Below are 20,865 nucleotides of genomic sequence, written 5' to 3' on the forward strand. Positions count from 1 at the left end.
TTCCTTATCGTGCGAAGGAGAAAGTTCGCACACCCCCCTAGATGTATTTTGGCAGGTATAACAGTTAAAGTCGCCCACAAGTGCTGTCATACATTCCCCCCCCCGCATTTCTTTGATTAAGATTATGGAGTGCGACAGATCATCTAGTGTTTTCTCCAGCCGATCTAAGGGGATATTATTGTACAAATTAATAATTAATAGACTCAGAGCTGAGCCCAAATCCATAACTAAAATTTGGTAAAAAAACCCCAATACACTTTTCCGTACCCTATGTGCCACGTCTACCCTTACATATATACACAGTCCCCCCCGGTGTCTACCCTGATCACTCTCTATCGCTGCTGAGTGAAAGGTTTGGAAACCCAATAAATGTATCGGGGTAAGGACCCAGGTTTCCTGGAAACACAGGACGGAGTACGAATTAACCACCTTCAGCCAGGCAGGTTGAGTGGTTTTTGATGATATGCCCGCCAAGTTCCAGCTAAGGATACGTAATCTGGGGGTTAGATCTTGTGTTACCATGCAGGTAGGTAAGGTTTTAATAGTGGTATGCTGGTCGACTGGGAGAGAATGTTGTAATGGCAGTTGCGTGTTAATTTCATTTGCCAGGTCTTTTGGTGGCTCAGAATTTTTTGAAGAACTCTTCATGGATGGTATATTTGAGGGTATACTGAGCTTTCCCTCCCCCTCCACCCTTAGATTGTTGTCAGAGGGGAGTCAGTCTATGTCCTCCAAACCGTAGAGCGGCTCATAATAATTATTGATGGGAAAATTCCACAGTGGGGTTATTGGCGGAAAATAATTGCCATAGCCAGCTTGGTCATATCTAGGGGTTTGGTAGGTTGTGTTTCTCCACAACCTGCCATTTTGCAATTGTGGGTTAAAGGTAGCAACAATTTTTTTGCACCTATTTCCCTGTCCTTGAGTTTGGAACTTTCGCATTGATCTTTGATGGTATTGATGTGTGTAGTTCTCTTGATAGTTTGTGGCGGGAAATGGTTTTGGGGGCATTAGGGCTTCTGGGTAGAAATATAATACGGATTTGGGTGAAATAGGGCCATTATTGGTAACAATAAACCAATCTATTATATGGTTTATGACTCTGGGGTCTTTGAAGGTAACTATTATTACATCACCCTCAATATCTTTGGGGCGTAACCCTACCCAGCTAGTTCTCCTCACCATGATGATATCACCGTTTAGGTGGGGTGGCAGTGGCCTGTTCTTTTTTAGCCAATAAATGACCTTGTTTTTGAGACTAACAGGGTCTTCATATCTTGCTTCCGATGATAGAGGTGGAACCCCTGTTAGAATGATAACATTGTGGGATGCTGCTGGAGGTAGATCCACATGTCTCTCGCCCAGTGGTCTCCTATGTTTCTGGGCAAGGGTCTTCGTATCCCGCATGGGCTTAGTATTCCCCATTTTTGCCGAATCCATGAGAGATTTAATTTGAGCAGACTGTGCTTGACGGTCTACCGGCAATTTAGATGGGGCCTTAAGAACTTTGTTTGTTTTGGCCAAAGGAGCTACGGAGGTTGGTATGGTACATGTTTTTGGTGCTGTTACAGTTATACCACAGTTAGATGTTTTTACCTCTTTAATGGCTTTCTCTTTGTCTTTGTCTTTGGCTTTGGTAATCGATGGAGAATTTGCCGTGTTATTGCTATTTGCGGTGTTTAGGGTAGGGCATCCTATAAGAGTATCCAATTGGGTTCCTAATTTCCTAACTCTCTCCACTATTGGTATAAGTAAAGCTTTCATAAGGTGCTCCATCGCATCTACAAAGTCTTTCAAAGTTGGAGGAACCTGCGCCATCACTGACTTGTTAAGGATAGTGGTAAGGACAGTTGGCGCCCCTTCTACTATATTATGTAGTCCTTTCGTTAGAAGATCCTTTTGAGGCGTTGGTTTGTGACTAATTGTGTCAGCGTGGCGTAAGCTTTTCTTCCTTCGCTTTTTTGGAGGCGATTTGATTATGGCCTTTTTCCTTTTCACCGAAATAATTCCTCTCGGCATTTTAGGGCCTTTTTGTTTAAATGTAAATAATTCACTTTGTTTATGCTGTCCCGCCTCTGAAGGGTTGGATTTCTCCCTAATACATATGCTTTCATGGGTGTTAGTAAGTTTAGGGGTATCGAGATCAATGAGATCGATAGTTATGTTAGTGCTAGGGAGGGATTGCTCCAATTGGTGGGTGATAAAGATCTGATCTTTGGGGGACGAACTAGACTGAAAAATTAAGGGAACATTGTCCGTATTAAATAGATCGTCATCCGAAGTTTCCTGGGTTTGAAGATCCACCTGGGCATCTGGGATAGCTCTAATACCGGTATTACAGGCTGTGTGTTTCATTTGCTCGATTGAAAGTCGTCGAGCTGCACGGCGCTCTGCCAAGGCCAGCTCTCTATCAACTTCCACGTTGGCTTTTATAAAGTATTTGTCTAATGGTCCCAGGATAGAGGAACCTACCCTGGAAGGTAAAAGGTCACCAGTGGGTGTAGACATGTTCGAGCTGTGATCCCACTCTTAAAGATTGTTAACATACAATGTCTTACGTTTTTATACTTACAGCGACAGATGGATGGCCAAACCAAACCTTGTCTGGCCTTGGAGGGCCGTAGAGGGCCCGCCCTTTGCCCGGGCTTAGCCCGGCGCACTCCCGCGCGCGTCCCGCGTTGCGCGTAGGTAGAGTGACTAAAATACTTGATAAGTGAAAAGGGGGCGGGCACTGGGAGGGGGCGCGGCTCTCACGGGAAGAGGACCAGCTGCTGGTGTTGAATGCTGGTCCTCGCAGTCCCGGGGCCGCACCTCTCACCTCCGCTGTGGCCTCGCTGTTCAGCTCCTCTGCTCCTCCGTGGGCTGGAAGTCGAGCTGGCAACTCCTGTTGCGTAGGAAAGGACAAGGGCGATATTTCTGCAAAACCTCACTGCGAGCGGCCCCCGCGGAGCGGGGGCCGCGAGAGGTTAAGAGCGCTGAGATGGGGGCGGGCACTGGGAGGGGGCGCGGCTCTCACGGGAAGAGGACCAGCTGCTGGTGTTGAATGCTGGTCCTCGCGGTCCCGGGGCCGCGCCTTTCACCTCCGCTGCGGCCTCGCTGTTCAGCTCCTCTGCTCCTCCGTGGGCTGGAAGTCGAGCTGGCAACTCCTGTTGCGTAGGAAAGGACAAGGGCGATATTTCTGCAAAACCTCACTGCGAGCGGCACCCGCGGAGCGGGGGCCGCGAGAGGTTAAGAGCGCTGAGATGGGGGCGGGCACTGGGAGGGGGCGCGGCTCTCACGGGAAGAGGACCAGCTGCTGGTGTTGAATGCTGGTCCTCGCAGTCCCGGGGCCGCGCCTCTCACCTCCGCTGCGGCCTCGCTGTTCAGCTCCTCTGCTCCTCCGTGGGCTGGAAGTCGAGCTGGCAACTCCTGTTGCGTAGGAAAGGACAAGGGCGATATTTCTGCAAAACCTCACTGCGAGCGGCACCCCTATTCTATTGTCTTCAGAGGTCTGGCTTTCCCTCCCAGTGTTTTTTGATGCTATCTAATTTATATAATGGTGCTCAAGCCAAGGTGTTCAGGAATTCCAAGATGGCAGGGTCAGTTGTGATTAAAAGAGGCACTCGTCAAGGATGTCCCCTTTCACCCATTCTGTTTACTTTTTTTATTGAATCTCTGGCAATTCAACTTCGTAACAATTTTAACATCAGGGCTCCCATTGAAGGCATGGTGAGGCTTAAATTTCTCGCCGATGACATGATAATTTATCTTCACCCTAAAGAGAATAATATAAAATGAACTAATCAGTTGATAAGGGATTTTACTAAGATTGGAGGATACAAGATAAATCAAAGTAAAACAGAATTGTTGTTTTTTAATGTGACAGTAGAAGACCTTCCGTCCTCTTTACAGCTGTAAGCGACGATATCGTCTCCAATTAGATATCTCTGTATTTTGGTCCCAAATAATTTTTCTAGTCTTTTCCATCTGAATTATGAAAAAATGCTGGGTAAAATTAAGGGATTATTAGACAGAGGGTCTAGTTTTCTCTTGACCATCATATGTCATATTTCCATGATCAAAATGCCTATCCTCCCCCTCTTAATATTCTTATTTTCTAATGTACCAATAAAAATTCTGAACAGCTTTTTTCAGGAACTTGATTCAGTTTTTAGGAGTTTTATTTGGAATAAAAAGAGGACCAGGGTGAAGTTGGAGGTGTCACAATTGGAAAAAGAAAAAGGAGGGTTGGCATGTCCCAATATGCGTATTTGCTACCAGACAGCTTGATTAAATGTTTTCTCTCAGTGTTCAAATGGAAGTAGGAGATTAGATAATTTTTTCATCACAAAGATGATTCAAGAATCAGATATAAGGCTGCCAGTGTTTTTAAAAATAGCCAAGCTTCCAAAAAGAAGTAGATATATGTTTGTGGGTGATATATACAGTCAAAAGTATATAAGTCTCTTTTGATGCATTTTCATTAAAGTTAGCAGAAGACAGCTGCGTGGTCCTCCCCCTGCCAGCTTGTGAAATCAGATTTTGGAATTCTTTAGGTTTCAACATTTTTAGTGACTTTTTGGGTCAAGGGAAATCTATCTCATGGGGAGATATAAATGCTAGGGTGGACCCTCAGTGTGAGCAACACTTTTCAAATTTTAATAAGATAAAGCATTTCTTGCATTTTCACTACAAATATCAGACACAAGAGATTCAATGGGTTAGCAGTATTCACGATATTAGCAAATTGCAAGGAACTGGAACTTGGTATAGTACATTAAGGGAGATTTCTGCCAAATTAAATCTATCATACTTTTTTCAAGGGTGCTAGAAAAAATGCAATGTTAGCTATCAATGAGCAAGTGTAACCTAATTACAGAGTTAGGCTATAAATCTCTACGGGCAGCCAACTATAAAAGAATAGCATTTCTGTCAAGATGACTGGCATATTTTACTCTGGCAATTCTCTTCAAAATGTATGCAGCAGTCTCCAATAACTGCTTCTGGGTTCAGCAATTAGGTACAGGGTGATGGCTCCATACATTGTTTATATGCCCACACCTTACCAATTTCTGGCGGCAAGTGTTTCACGATATAAGTCAGACCATAGGCTGTACAGTTCTACCAGATACTAATTTGCCTTTATTTGGTGTCTTCCAAAGGAGTCAACAATTAACAAAGGGTCAACAATATTTTATTTTTGTAGCATTGTTGATTACACGCTCCTTGACTAACTAGTAAGGCTCCTACAAAGATGCACTGGAAGGACAAAATGACCCGTACCAAGCAGTCTGAAGAGGCTTATGCAAACAAGAAGGGGGACTCAAAAGATACAACACCACTAGGCAATTTTGCAAGTAGGGCGCTGAGGTTACAATAAACTGGTGATCCATTGCTAGATGAATTGCGGGTTCTTATCCAAAATTGTAATATATGAAAACACTTGTACATCTAGATCTACTTCTTAATCGGGTAATTTCTTGAACTGAAGTTACAGTGCACCCGAAGATATAATATTCGCTAAAAGAACTAACGCACTTTATTCTGAATCAGGGTAATTATATTTGATTATATTATTCTTAGCACCACAGTACTTATTTTTTTTAATGAATTAATAAATGGACAGAATGATAAATGTTTATGTCAATTTAATTGCACTCCCGCACTTGCTCTTTACAAATGCTAGATCAGGATTGACTACCTGGATTAGAGCAGAGGCAGTGCAGAAGTGGATAAGTAGGTCTTAAAAGGAGTTTAAGTGTTATCTGTCTGCATTTCTCTAGTTATTCTAAGTAATGAAAAAATATATGGTAGAAATGAGCACTTACAGTGCATATAAAGAATGGAATTATTTATAGATGTTTACTGTGCATTTTAGATGATTTGTTCCGATTGATGCGTGATACTATTTTCTTCATGGTTTATCTTAATTGTACTTTTTATCATTCATTTATCTGCCATATGTGCTCAATAAAAATAAAAAGAGAGTGAATCCCCGATAAACATTGTTCTTACTAAAAAAAAGACTGCAGTGATGACACAATGCAAGAATGTAGGTTGTCCTCTGTAGCTTTTTAAATAAAATAAAGGACTGCACTTTACTTTGTGAATCACCAAAACAATCAAAAGAGTACATTAGGAAACTATAATAAGGTTATATTGAGGTAATCTGTTGACAAGCAACATAAATTGTATATGCACAGACATAGGAAAAAAAACAGTATCGGCACCAGGGCGACATTACTGTCTGTAATATGATCTCAGATATTAAAAGGTTTGGGTTTGAAAAGGCTCTCTCAAAGTTTCATCTTCTGATGTAAAAGGCATATATTTTAGAAGCAATGCAGGGGTATTCTGAGCTCTATGGTAAGCATGTAAATGCTCCTCTGTCCTTCATCTGTGTAGTTAAAGACAGTCATTATTGGGGTGAAGTTGGCCCCCTCACATTCTTGAACCCAGGTGCCACTACAGCTGCTACGCTACCCTCACCCACCCCCAGATAGTTACTGTAGACCTGAGAATGCCAATCAAGACATTGGTGGAGAGGAAGGGAACTGGGAGAAACAGCTATGGAATTGAAATATGTTAATGAAAAGAAATAAGAATCATGTAGCTAGAAGAAAAGAAATGTCGAGTAAGGAACAAACTAGAGTTACACACAATAATAAAGTGAAAACACAATACAAGAAAACTCTCACACCAATTTAGAAAAATAGACTTAGTTTTATTAACCCCTTAAGTGCTCATGACGAGCTGAGCTCATCATGAGGCACGGTGCTCAGGTGCTCATGATGAGCTGAGCTCGTCATGATCCGTGGAACGCTCACACGTGGGGATAATTCCCCTGCTGTGCTGAACGTTCCACGGAAACGGGTGTGGTCATGACATGAGCACACGAGCACCGTGCCTCATGACGAGCTGAGCTCGCATGAGCACGGGGGTGCTGTGCGTGCCCCCCGCCCCCCAGCACAGCGGGGGAATTACCCCCGCTGCAAAGGGGTTAAAGTATTTGACACCAAAATGGCAAAAACCCAAAGTTTTTAATAAAAACCAGCACCTAAAAGATCAAAGCGTCAACCATGTATATCTAGTTTCATGAGTCAGAGTCAAAGTCGAAACATATGGCCAACCGAGAAGTGTGGCTCAATGGTTAGAGCGGCAGACCCTGATGCAGAGGTCTAGCCCGGGATCAGGGTTCAATCCCCTGCCTCGGCGGGTCTTGGGCTCAAAAATTCCACGGACCTGATAATTCTCGCCTCGGTGCCTATTCCAATCATGGAGTCCCACTCTGCAACTCTGGGCAATAGCTTGCTTAATCTCCACAACGGCCCCCACAACGCTAAGGATGCCTGGCCTCCACCTTGGGGGTGCCCAGGAGTGGACACCTCACAGGGAAAGCCAGGATGGGCTCCACAGCGGTATTCGTACAAGCGCCTTGAGACCCTTGCGGGTGAGTAGTGCGCTATACAAGTATCAATTTACATTTATTTAACCCTGAGGAAGCATGGGTCAGATACAAGAAGTGGATTGGGCCTGTTCAGCTCTTATCTTTGGACTTAGAACAAGTTTTGAAGAAAGTGTTCTGAGAAGTTCAGCGGGGCAAGGCTGAAGTTGGTGTTGGAGGTGGGAGCGTTGTTATCAGGGAGCCACTGGTCGATGTCGCAGTGAAGATTTCTATGTTCAGACTTAGTGACTTTTATGGAAGTTGAAAATCTCCACCGGGACGAGGCAGGAGGCTGTAGCTGACAAGAGTTCCAGGAGGCTGATACCACTATATTGAAGGACCACTGAACAGGATTTGCTGCTACCGACAAGATCATAGTTGGAGGGACCACAAAGTTAGGCCGAACAGAGGTGCACCTCGATCGGATCGACAAGCAGGTCTGACCTGATGTTCCTTCGATTCTCAGAGAAGGTTTCAGCCAAAATGTGTCAATTTCTCCAGTGTTAGATTTTGATCCAGCACTAAGGAAGCAAGTCTGGAGGGTCACAATTCGGGGTTGGGACTCACTCAGGCTGGGTCTAGGTGCAGGTTCAAGATGGTAGGTGCCCATTATGTCCCTGGGGCTCTAAACAGGAGGCCAGCAATCCAGCCCATGGAGTCACTCTGGTAATCATGAGTTCTGGTGATGAAGCAATGCTCAAGTAGCTGAGCAGGCCTCTGAGGGATCAAAGCAGGCTGCAGACAGTAAAACAGCCCTTCCAGTTTCAGCAAAGCGATCTAGTGGAGTAAACAGCAGGCCACAGCAGTAGGCAGTCCTCTGAGAGTCCTTCTGCAGGTCCATAACATGTTTTGGAGAATGGCACTGAGGGTCCCATTTTTATACCTGGTGCCTTCTTTGAAGTATGATACGTTTCTAGAGATTTTCCTTTGAAGTTGTTGCAATTCTCTAACTCCCCTGCCTTGACTTCAGTCTGGCTGCAGGGACAATATAGTGGTGAAAAGCCCTTTAAGTTGAAGGCAGATCGCAGCCTATATAATTGCAAGAAGGCGAGGGCTGTGCTTAGCTCAGCCCCCCTCATCCTTTCAGCAGATGACCCATTCAAGCACACCTAATCCCTCTATTGTGGGACTGTCTGGGAGGAGTTCACAAAGTCTAACTACCAGTTACGTCCGGTCATATGACATAGGACAGGCTGCAGGCACCAAATGGGAAAGGGCAGAAAAAGGCCAACTTTCTAAAAGTGTCATTTGTCAAAATTGTAATTTAAAATCCAACATTACCATTAAAGAGGATTTCAAATTACAATTTTATTGATACCAAACATGAAATGCATACCTGTTCCTAATCAAAATGTTGCACTTATTGAATGTAATAGGGCAACAACTCAATGCTATCCTATGGGACAGGTAGGCCTCACAGTAGTGAAGAACACATTTAGGAGTTTTTCACTTCCAGGACATGTAAAACGTAAAGGTACTTGTCCAATTGCAATGTACCCTGCCCCATGGGCTACCTGGGGCCTATCTAAGGGTGACATATACAATAAAAGGGGATTTTAAGGCTTGCCAAGGGGGTAATAATGCCAAGTCGAATTGGAAGTTGAAATCTTCATTCAGGCTGCAATGGCAGGCCTGGGACATATTTAAGGGGCTACTTAAGTGGGTGGCACTAGTAGCATTTAATTTACAGGTCCTAGGTATAGGGTATGCCAATCTACAAGGGACTTATAAGTACATTAAATATACCCATCAGGTGTAAGCCAATGTTACAATCTTGCTAATTCACACCACAACTCATTGAGAAACGGTGTTCAACCTTGTTGGTAAAGGCATACAAGAAGGCATTTTTCTAGGGGTATGCATGATATGTTCAAGCTGTACCAAACCACACTAAAGTCATGTAAATAACATAGTAAATGTATTCGTGGACAGGTGCAGCATGGCTGTGTATTAGCACCGACCCTGTTCACACCGTACATTAATTGGATGATATATTCCTTGGCTGATTGTAATGGAGACACTCCCATGATTGCAGGACAGAAGGTTTTGACACTGTTATTTTCTGGTGACACCCTATTAATTTCAAAATCCCACATAGGGCTACAAAATGTGCTTAATCATTTTTTATTCTCCAGTGAGGAATTTGGGTTAGAAGTAAATGTTGTTAAAATGAAATTTATGACTTTTAACCCTCATAGGTCTTTTAGAGGCAAGTCAATATATATCTGGAGTAAGTGAAACTATTTTATTATTTGAGGATCAGGTTGACAAATACACTACCATGGACACCACAAATATCCAAGAGTCAGTTGTCCCTCCAACATGTAAGTTGTGCAACATCCCAAAAAATTGAAGTCCCTATATTCATGTCAGTATTACCAGGAATTGAAATCTACCGGGTATAAGGCATTGCAGCAGCACTGCATGGCGCTGAAATATGGGTTTTGAATAATATAGGGGGCATCAAAAGAACAGAAAATACTTTCATGAGATCTGTGCTCGCACTTCCTCAAAATGTGCCCCCAACCCCCATTTGATTGGACCTTATACAATAGATGTGGCTGCATTTCAGCCTTTAACTTTTTGCATTAGAATATGGACCAACGATGCACCACTCTTACTGCAAGAATGAATTCTTGAGATAATTGTACTCGATCCCAAAGGAACTCCACCTTGGTTTAAATGTGTGTAGAAAGTGGATGTCTGAATTATGGGCCAACCCTGGGACCATTCCGAAAAAATCTCGAATTAGTGTAAAGAAGAGATACTGGGACAACATAGATGATCAATGGTTATGCTGTCCTACTGTCAGAGAGTTAACTGGCAGATTTTTGGATTTCAAGGATAAAATGATTAGTGAGGACCTTGTAAAACGGATTGAACCAACCGAGGATAAATCCTTCCATCTAAAATTCAGATATGGCATTCGACTACTGGATAAGTTCCGTAGTAGATGGACGCGCCATAACACCTCCTCAATGTGTCCTTCATGTTTGGTTAATTCTAAAACATTGAATTTTTTATTTTTTTTTGCCCCGAATATTCTGCTATTAGGAAAGCATGGCTGATTCCGCTCCGTCGCATCTTATCTTTAAGACTTCTGAAGGGTGCTGTTAGAATTTTCAAGAGCGATAGTACAGATTGGCTAGTGTTTGCCCTGTCTAGGTATTTATTGTATGCTTGGTGTCTAAGGTGCAAAAACAGGGAATACATTGTAGGGTTATGAATATGATTACCCTACTGGATAGACTATAATATTGTCTTTTCTTCTTAAGGGTATAAGAAATGTGTTGTGTTAAGAGGATTCACATTTCCAATTGATTGCAGCTATATTTGAAGGAAAATGCACTTTACATATTTATAGTGATAACAACGAGGGTATATTTGTAATTGCCTGCTCCTGCTATCTGTGGTGTTTGTAACGCACTAAATTAATAATTTCTGTCACCTGGAATTGGGATTAATTTATAAAAAGACATGCCATAAATGGCATATTTAGCATATATCTAAGCGCATACTAAATTTGTTAGTCAAAGAGAGGTTGTTCAGAAGCAGGACCCCGTTCAAATACTATCACATATGCACTTTAAGGACCCCTTGATGGTTGCTGTCTGTAGTCTGAAGTAAAATGTATGTTTTTTGTTTTCTTTTATGGATTTTAAGGTTTTTAGGATGATTGTATTTTGCGATGTACTTTTATGGTTTTTACTTAACGAATAAATCATACTGCTACTACTACTACTACATAATACATTCTCAAACCAATTTAGAATATTTTAAAATTTGTATTAAGCAAAATGTGACAAAAAGGTTAAAACAGATTGCAGTAACTGGAAACAATGTCAGGAAATCCCCATTAAATCTTGGAGGTATTCGAGTAAACATCAGCCTGTAAGTATTATAAAAAAAGACAACTTGGAGCAACTTTGATTTAAGAACCAAAACAAGAAATGTTACCAGAAATGTGAAGTCAGTAGCAGAGTCAGTTGCAATCCATGCTGATACCCTACAATGCTTTCAATGTTCCTGGTGCGCCTTTAGAGCATTCCAGTTACTGCTCTGAAGGTGAGACAGACTTCTCTATTCCTGTTTCCTTTAAAAAACATGACTTCCAATGTCTTGACGATGCTGCAAAAGTCATTTCCGGTCTCTCCTACAGCTTCCAAGTCTTGAAAAATGACTTCTAGAGCCATATTATAGAAGTGTCCTGGCTGTACAGCGGGCATTTGTGCCCGGGACACATTAGTATTACAGAAAGGACCGCACACGCTTGTGGGTCCCCTTCTGTAATACCGAAAGCGCTGGCGCACATACAGCACTAGAGCTTCTTCAAGAGGCATTCCCTCATTTGCATGGGGCGTGGCCCCATGCAAATGACGGAAACCCTTTGCCTCTGCACCCGCGCTGTATTACAGATGGGGGCGCAGAGACAAGAAGCTCTCATGAGCCGCACTGACTTTTAGTGAGCCCCCAGATTGCAGCCCTCTGGCGGTGGAAAAGGGGTTCCCATGGACCCCCAGACATCCCCTTGCAGGCGGGTGCAGGCACTCACTGCACCTGCCTGCAGGGGGATCTCTAACAGCCTTTAAAGGTGCAGGCGGATTTAGCGCCTGCACTGTGAAAATACGGAGCGGCTTCAAAGCTGCCGCACCATTTTTCACCACGAGTTCGCAGCTGCCCTGGGGGCAGCGCATTCATCCTAATACGGTGCAAGTTCCTTGATTGCGCAGGGCACACCTTTCAAAAGGTGCGCCCGGCACAATCAAGGAAAATGCGCTATATGTGTAATATGGCCCCTATTGTCTGGCTATATCTCCAGCCTGGGCTCCTACATAGCAGCCCATTCCCCTCTGGGCAGCAAATTCTCTACAAACATTGCAACCCTTCTCCAGCCTTTAGTGTCCCTGATGCGCATAAAAGAGGCTAGAAATCCGACCCTCGACGAGTACTTCCGGTCCCTAGACTGAAGTGGAGAGCTGGAGGGACCACAGAGCTTTCTTTAAGGCAGGTCAGTCATGATTCTTCCTTCCTCTGTGCATCCATGTGACATTTTAATGTCAAAAGCCAGACCTCTGCTTCGTCCTATGTGAGGACATCTGTTCCAGTCCCCTCCCACATGGTCCATGCCAGCTCACCATTCAATGATTGTCCCTAAACGGTACTCTAGACCTCGTCACACCTCCTCGACCATTTTATTTCACTCTCACTGGTAATGACCACTTCTGGCTTTGTTGCAGTCCTTCAATAACATACATATATCACTCTGTTATGTCAGAATCACGCATCTAATTGAACAGTGCATACGCCCATGTTACCAATGAGGATTTATTTTCCCTGATACCTGTTTTTTTTTTATTTTCAGACAGTCCAAGCCGCCCTGGATAAAGCAAGACAAGGAAGAACATGTATTGTCATCGCACATCGTTTGTCAACAATTCAGAATTCCGACATTATAGCTGTCATGTCGCAAGGACTCGTAATTGAGCAGGGAAACCACGATGAACTTATGGCTTTGAAAGGAGCGTATTACAAACTTGTCACGACCGGAGCGCCAATCAGCTAATTTATTATAGGCTCTTCAAATAAAAGTGTTTTCTTCTCAACACAAAACTAGGAATGTGGAATAAGATGGCCAGTTGGAGCCAGTCTCTTTTAATGTATGGAAGTTCAGTATTATTATTCTGATAGACACTTAAAAAAAAGAAAAGAGAGGCTCTTCAGGCACTGGCACATCATCTAAGTACTAGTGCCCACCAAACCAGTGCTTAATTTGTAAAATAATAAGTGCCAGAGCCCTGACCAGGAGGCCACTGCAGGTTGCACAACCCATCGCCCCTGTCATCGCTGACAGTGGCGGTACCAAAACAACTGCTAACAATCTCTCTCGCCTGCATCCATACTAATATAATAAAGAGAGAGCCCAAACCTTTGAGGCGGGTAATCTCAGGAACCACAGCACCAATCCCAACACCCACAGTGTTGGAAAGGGCAGTTGCAGCAGAAGGACATAGGCTATGCGGACGTCCATATATACATTTAAAAGGTAAAAGAACCGTGCCAGCAAAGTAGTCCCTTGTGGGCGTGTCTGCGTTGTGCTGTGGGCGTGTGCTGGGGCGTGACAAACGCTGGGGGCGTGTGGTACGTTCCACCCTTCATGCCATGTCTCATATTGTGTGCTAATCCCACCCTGCTCCCTTTAAATACCCCTGCACCCCATATTCATAACCCACCCTTACTCCTTAAAATATACCAACACCCTTAAACACTAACCCATCTTAACCCTATAAATATACCCTGTACCCCAAAACCCAAACCTAGCCCTGAACCCTATAAATACCCCTGTACCTCAAAACCGAAACCTACCCCTGAACCCTAAAAATACCACTGTACCCCAAAACCCAAACCTAGCCCTGAACCCTAAAAATACCACTGTACCCCAAAACCCAACCCTACCCCTGAACCCTAAAATACCCCTGTTCCCCAAAACCCAAACATAGCGCTGAACCCTTTAAATACCCCTGTACCCCAAAACCCAAACCTACCCCTGAACCCTAAAAATACCCCTGTACCCCAAACCTAAACCTAGCCCTGAGACCTAAAAATAACCCTGTACCCCAAAACCCAAACCTAGCCCTGCACCCTAAAAATACCCCTGTACTCCAAAACCCAGACCTAGCCCTGAACCCTAAAAATACCCCTGTACCCCAAAACACATACCTATCCCTAAACCCTAAAACTACCCCTGTACCCCATAACCCAAAACTATATCTGAACCCATAAAATACCCAAACACCCCAAAACATATACCTCAGTACCCCAAAACATATACCCCTATACCCATACTTACCTTATCCAAACATTAAAAAAAACATGCTTTTACCATTCATGCATTTACAACGAATTTCGTTGTAAATGTATGCGTGGTAAAAGCATATAAAATGTAATGCCATGCGTTATAATGGCATTGCGGAGTCATGCTACTTTCGTAATGAAAGTATGCGGAGTGATGGTATGCGGAAAGAAAGTTGCGGAATAATGGGTGTTTACCCTCCCCCTGTAAGTACATTGGTGGCACGGAGGCCCACATCTCCAGCAACATACTCATATTTTTTCACCACCCATTTGAAAAATACACAGGTCTCTCTCATTGATGGCCAGCACCGACATACACTATTAGACACACCTCCCGCCACAAGTTCTAGAATTGCGAACTTTAGAGCTGGGGAGCTACGTTCGAATCTCGGCATCAGCTCAACATCCTGTGATTCCAGGTAAATCGCTTTGTCTCCCCGTGCCTACCACAAATGAATGTGTTCTTCTGTAATGTAAATTGTGCTCATGCCATGTTGTCGAATTTGCGCTATATAATATTGCAAGGAAAAATAAAGTAGGGAAACTCGAGTTCACACACTACTGAACGCGCACTCTTAAGTGCATCAGCAGTGCACTGTGAATCGGAGCGTTTCACAGGCCTGCCACAGATAGCATTTCTTATCTAAATGAAATCCTACAAAACAATATACTACTGGCCGGCAGCAATTCATACCCGGACAACGTCGGGACAGGCTGCTGGTATTATTATATTCCAGGTCCACAAAGCTAAAGGAATGGCTGGGAAGGCAGGTATTAGTATTTTTTTATGTATATTGTATTCATAAACAACCGTTATTCTGCTCAGCTCTAAATTAGATGAGCAGCGCCACCATGTGGCAGAGTTTCATAAGTGTGATGATGGCAATTAAGTGCCAGTGCAGCACCAGATACCAATTAAGTGCCAATGCCGAGCACTGGACACCACCGGATCAAATCAAGCACTGCAGAGCGTTCTTACAATAGACCACCGGAAGACAGAGTTCCGATCACACATTCAACCCTGCTTAAATATGCAAATAACTAGGTAACGGTACCTAACGACTCCATTAGTTACCTATCACACTATATGTATGCCAGCCAGCCGACTAAATGAAAATATATGAAAAGTCACTTGTTGCAGCCTCCACCTGTAACACCAGAACTTACTCAGGCCTCATGAAGTTACCGATAAAGCTGGCATTGGTAACATCAGGTACAGAATAACTGGCACTTTAATGAGGGCCACATGTAATGACGGACTTATTCGGAGGCATTCACTTAACATAGGCACATTCCTTAATCAGATGACGTCACACCACATCTCTACCCTGGCTCCGGGCTGATGAAAATCTTGAAAGTTCTTGAAAAGTCAACACCGTTTTAATCAAGCTGCGACTAAAGGACGATTGCGCACTACATAAGTGCCAAATAACAAACCCTTTTAGAAACACGTGGGGTAGACAAACCTTTCATGAAAACGCACCCATAATAGCTCTGGAATAAAATTATTGATTCCTTTCTGACCTAAAAAAAATCTGCTCAATTTCAGACACTTTTTAAAAGCTGGTCTAGATTGACTCCGTCTAGACATGGTTTGACATCATCAAGCATGTTAGTACTGAACATACATGATGAGAAAGAAGTATGAGGGGTTTCTAACATGCGCCTGTATGATGACTGTTTATGTGCTACCAAAATATATTTTATACAGAATATTCTAATAAATATGAAATACTCTATATACATTATTTGTTTTAATATTTTGTTGTCTCAGATTTGCACTTTTCTGCCGCTTGTAGTGTAAATATGTTCAGGGATATTTTACTTTGCGGTGGCGCATGTATTTATGGTTCATAATAAAATATTTTGGGACCAACAAGGGACAGCAAGAATGATCTTTTAATAGATAAGCTTTCGGATTGGGCAATTGATTCAAATATGAAATGGACGTATTGTGCTTACTTGGATCATTGTTCTGATTTGGAGGAAAATGTAGAATTACATCACCAGTTTTCTTATCAATTTCCTCGCCGTCATACATGGAGGAAATTGTGTAGGCAAAACAGTGCAGTAGTGAACATAAGATTGTGGAAGGATTAGGATGGTGGTCGGACTTACGTCCAACCGCCATCCCTTCAATAACTGCACGCCCAACTAGCCGTCAGTCTCCAGCAACCGGTTTCGCAATGCGACCGCCAATGTGTATCTTTTGTATCGCTGCATGTGCTGAGGGCTGAAGCACACACCGTAGTATAAAGGATACACTGTACATATCCCTGTACTATGTGGCAGGCACCATGCGGTGCCTGCCACATGGTGCAGGGTTATGTAGTACCCCCCAGGGCACATGTCAGAGGGCCAGTGGGAAGGGGGGCCCGCTACAGGCCCCCAATGTCCCCTTTCGCCTGCCTTTTCATGGCAGGTAAACCGCCATGAATCGGCCAGGGGAAACTGACATTGTAATGCCTACGGCGCTGAGCAGGCACCACCACCATTGTAGGCTTTAAACTCTGTCCGACGGTGAGACAGGCTCCTTGAGCCCATCGGATCCGTGGAAGTCGGTCTCTCCCACAGCCAACCATCCACCACCATCATAATGTAGTGGCGATAATGCAGGGTCTGCAGTGGTACTGCTACTGACTGGCTGAGGGTGGCTTTTCCACCGCCATATGATCAGGCCCTAAAAGTCCTGAAAAACATGCTCACGTTGTATTTCTCATTGGTTACCATAAAGAGGTAATCAGATACATAAACTGATCAGGTACCATGTGCAAAGGGTATATGAACAGTAAGGGGATTACTGACAGAATATCGAGGAGCAAAATATCGACCTGCCAAAATATCGAGGAAAAAATATAGAATCTAAAATATAGTTGTAAATAATATAATTTGTTTAAATATAGAATTTTTTAAATGTCTTAAAAGTAATGTAAAATTAATTAAATAATAAATATAAATAACTAAAACATACTTAAAAATACGAAAATAAGCTTACAATTAATAAATCTTTAATGTAAGTTAAAAAAAATCATTTTTATTTTTTAATACATATATATATATATATATATATTAACTTAATATTAATACAAAATATTCAATATTTTTAGCATAGGATAGCAGGAGGGTAAAATGTACTATTTCCACTTCAGTGTGTGCAACAATAGGTAAAGTGTTGGATAGAGGGAGATTAAAAATTACTATTCCCACTCCAGTGAGTGCAACAGTAGGTAAAACGTTGGATAGCATAGGGGCAAAAATTACTATTCCCACTCCAGTGAGCGCAACAGTAGGGAAAGGGTTGGATAGCGTAAGGGTAAAAATTACTATTCCCACTCCAGTGACTGCAACAGTAGGGAAAGCGTTGGATAGCGTAGGGGTAAAAATTACTATTCCCACTCCAGTGAGTGCAACAGTACGGAAAGTAATGATTTAATGTTTAAATAAAAATAAATTAATTATCAATACCAATATAAAATCATTAAAATTAATTACATTTATAAAATATTGAATAATTAATTAATTATAAATACCAATAAATATTATTTATTAAAAATTACCTACCTATTAATAATTAATTAACAACTAATTAATTTCCCATACAAAAAAATAATAATAAAAACAAATTACCAATTAAAAATTAATTAACAGTAAATAAATTATCAATACACAAAAATAATTTCAAAAATTACTTAATTACAATTTCGATATTGTGACTGTTCACCCCAGTAAGGATAGAGCTCCAGCCTTTATTACCAACGATCGTGAAAATAGGCAGATGCTGTCCACTTCTCGATCAACTATCTGTGTGCCTGCTTCCTTACCCTCAAGCAATAATGCAAGAATCCATCGCTCACTAAATCGACCACAGCCCAAATACACAAAAAGTGTATTTTGTTTGACTTCCATCATAAACATTGCACTCACTGGGTCTCTTTTCTTCCGAATATGAGTAACATCTTGCCTTCGTTATTGCACTTTTTAGAAAACTTGAGGTTAGTTTCTGTTAGAAATGAGGTTTTTGGTTGGCAAAGGTATGCACGCTGTCCAAGCAGAAGCCACAATCCTAGTCTGGGTATGCTAAGTACACACAAAATAGCTTGTGCTCACCCTCTGTTAGCTTAGCATAGAGCAGTAAGGCTTATCTAAAGTGGCAATGTGTAAAGTATTTGTGCAACACATGCACACAGTAACACAATGAATACACCACAAGGGAACTCCACACAGGTTTACGTAAATGGAGTATTATATTATAAACACCACAAGACCAAAACAACAAAATTCCAATATATAGAAGTTGAGAAATTGAATTTTTAAACAATACATGCAGTAAAGCGCTTAGAGGTAAGTAGTGCTAAAAAGGTCACTTTGGATCACGTTGGACTGGGTACGCTCAAAGTTCCGGCTCATCTGCTCGTCGGATACAGGACCCAGACAGGGTCTGGTGAACGAAGTACCTTTCCTGGTCACAAACAGCAAGATGCGTCGATTTTCTACACGCAGTGAAGGTGATGCGTTAGTTCCAAAGAAGAGTGTTGGAGTCGAGAAGCATCGAGTGATGCATCAGATTTTGCCACTCACGCGAGGAAATGCATCAATCTCACCAAGCTGCAGCAGTGATGATGCGCTGTCCGATACTTCAATCACTGGAGGCAAAGCGCTGGTTCAGATGCGATGCACGGATTTTATTCCTGCAAACCGGATCAATGTGCCAGTTCTGTTACATACAGACAGGAGATCCATCAAATCCCTTGTTGCAAGTATCTGGACCACTTAGAGAGTGCCAGGCACCAGAACAGGGGTAGAGACTTTGAACTCCATGAGTCTAAAGCTACATTAGGCAAGCCACCAAGTCCTGGGAGATCACCGTGAGTGAAGAAAGAGTGCTAGTCTTCTTCAGCAGAGCAAGAGAGCAGCAGGTATCTGGGCAATACAAGAGAAAAACAGGTTTTCCAAGTATGCATTGCAAAGATGATGAGTCATTTAAGTAGCACAGCAGTCCTTCTGACAAAGGTTCAGTTTAAGATCCAGACGTGGCTGATTCTAGGCAGCCAGAGACAAAGCATTTATACCCAAAAGTGCCTCGGATGTAGGGGTTGACTTCAAAGCAGCTCTCTAGAGTGCACAGGTTCACCTTTAAGCCTAGTCCTGTCTTCCAGACTATCTTTAGAGAGCAAATCAGCCCTTTGTGTGGGAGCAGTACACTACAAATTCAAGTGAAGTGGTAGCCTCTCCCTTACATCCTTCCCGGGCAAGGCCATCAGAATGCAGATGTATGAAGATGGGTACTCAGTTACTGCTATCCTTCCTGTGTTGTGGCTGGCTAGTGGAAATGTACAGAGTGTAAATGTCACCCACCCAAAACGTGTATTGGAGACAGGCTGTCAGGCACATGGAGCAGTAAATGCAGAGAAATGTCCACTTTCTAAAAGTGCCATTTCTAAATTGGTAATGTTAAATCCGTCACCAGTAACTAGGATTTAGCAAAACCTGTCCAAACACATGAAACATGAAAAAGCCACTCCTCTCTGATCAGGAATTACAGCTTTAAAGTGTATTAAGGAATTCCCAATGCTAAACTATGAGAGGAGTAGGCCTCACAGTACTGAAAAATGAAATAGGTTGTGTGTCACCACCAGGAAATGCAAAACATAAAACAACATGTTCCACATTTTACTTACATAACACCCCACCCTAGTGGGTATATGTAAGAAAAGTGGAATTTAAGGCTTTATAAGTAGTTTTAAATGCCAGGTCAAAGGGGCAGTAAACTGCACATACAGGCATTGCAGTGGCAGGGATGGGACAGGGTTGAAAGGCTACTTCTATGGGTGGTACAAACAGTGCTACAGGCCCACTAGTAGCATTTCATTTACAGGTTCTGGGTAATATCTGGGGCTGGTGGCTTAGTGGACTAATGTGTCCACTGTAGGCACCTGTGTGCGACCTCGTGGTCACAGTTCAAATCCTGATGGTCCACTCAGCATTTCATCCTTCTGAGGTTGATACAATGAGTACCATTGAGTTGGGCAACAAGAAACATCTGTTATTCAGAGCCAAGATACCCTTGGGTGAATGTGCGCTTTACAAATACACTATGGAATACCACCTGACATGCGACGTACAAGTAACTTAAATATATCAGGTATATACCAATTACACACATGAAGAGCTCATGCACCTTAGAACTGATTGTCAGTGGTAAAGTGATCAGAGACCTAAGGCCTACAAAAAGATACAGCAAAATGTGGAGACAAAAAGCACAACGATTGGAAAAACACCACCCTAAGGCTGACAGGTCTAACAGTTACTGAATGAGTTAAGTAGGGTGGAAGGCATCCCTAACATCTCCATTGAAAACATTACTTTAAACATACTTTACAAGTGGACTGATGACACTGGTTTGTGCTGAATCCAGATTTTTTGTCCAAATCGGTCTTATAAGGCACTCAGTAATAACGCTCACTTGCTATATTACTACAGGTGACTCCAGGACAAATGAGTCATTCAAAATGCCCTACAATTCAGGAATATCAAGTGAAAATAGGTGCAGTAACACTTGTTTTGTCGCATTATTCCCCATTTCCGAGGCC

The 20,865-nt window shown here is 42.7% G+C and overlaps 1 protein-coding gene across 1 annotated transcript in view; it reads left to right on the forward strand.

Annotated features, from left to right (window-relative positions):
- ABCB11 (ATP binding cassette subfamily B member 11) overlaps positions 1 to 16,359 on the forward strand; it is a 574,638-nt gene extending 558,279 nt beyond the window's left edge. Inside the window, exon 29 of the mRNA XM_078681619.1 lies at positions 12,786 to 16,359. Coding sequence (XP_078537745.1) covers positions 12,786 to 12,986 — 201 coding nt within the window. The 3' untranslated portion in view covers positions 12,987 to 16,359. The remainder of the gene's footprint in view (positions 1 to 12,785) is intronic.
- The last annotated feature ends 4,506 nt before the right edge of the window (positions 16,360 to 20,865 follow it).

The sequence above is a fragment of the Lissotriton helveticus genome, chromosome 3_1, assembly GCF_964261635.1.
Source record: "Lissotriton helveticus chromosome 3_1, aLisHel1.1, whole genome shotgun sequence".
Taxonomy (NCBI): domain Eukaryota; kingdom Metazoa; phylum Chordata; class Amphibia; order Caudata; family Salamandridae; genus Lissotriton; species Lissotriton helveticus.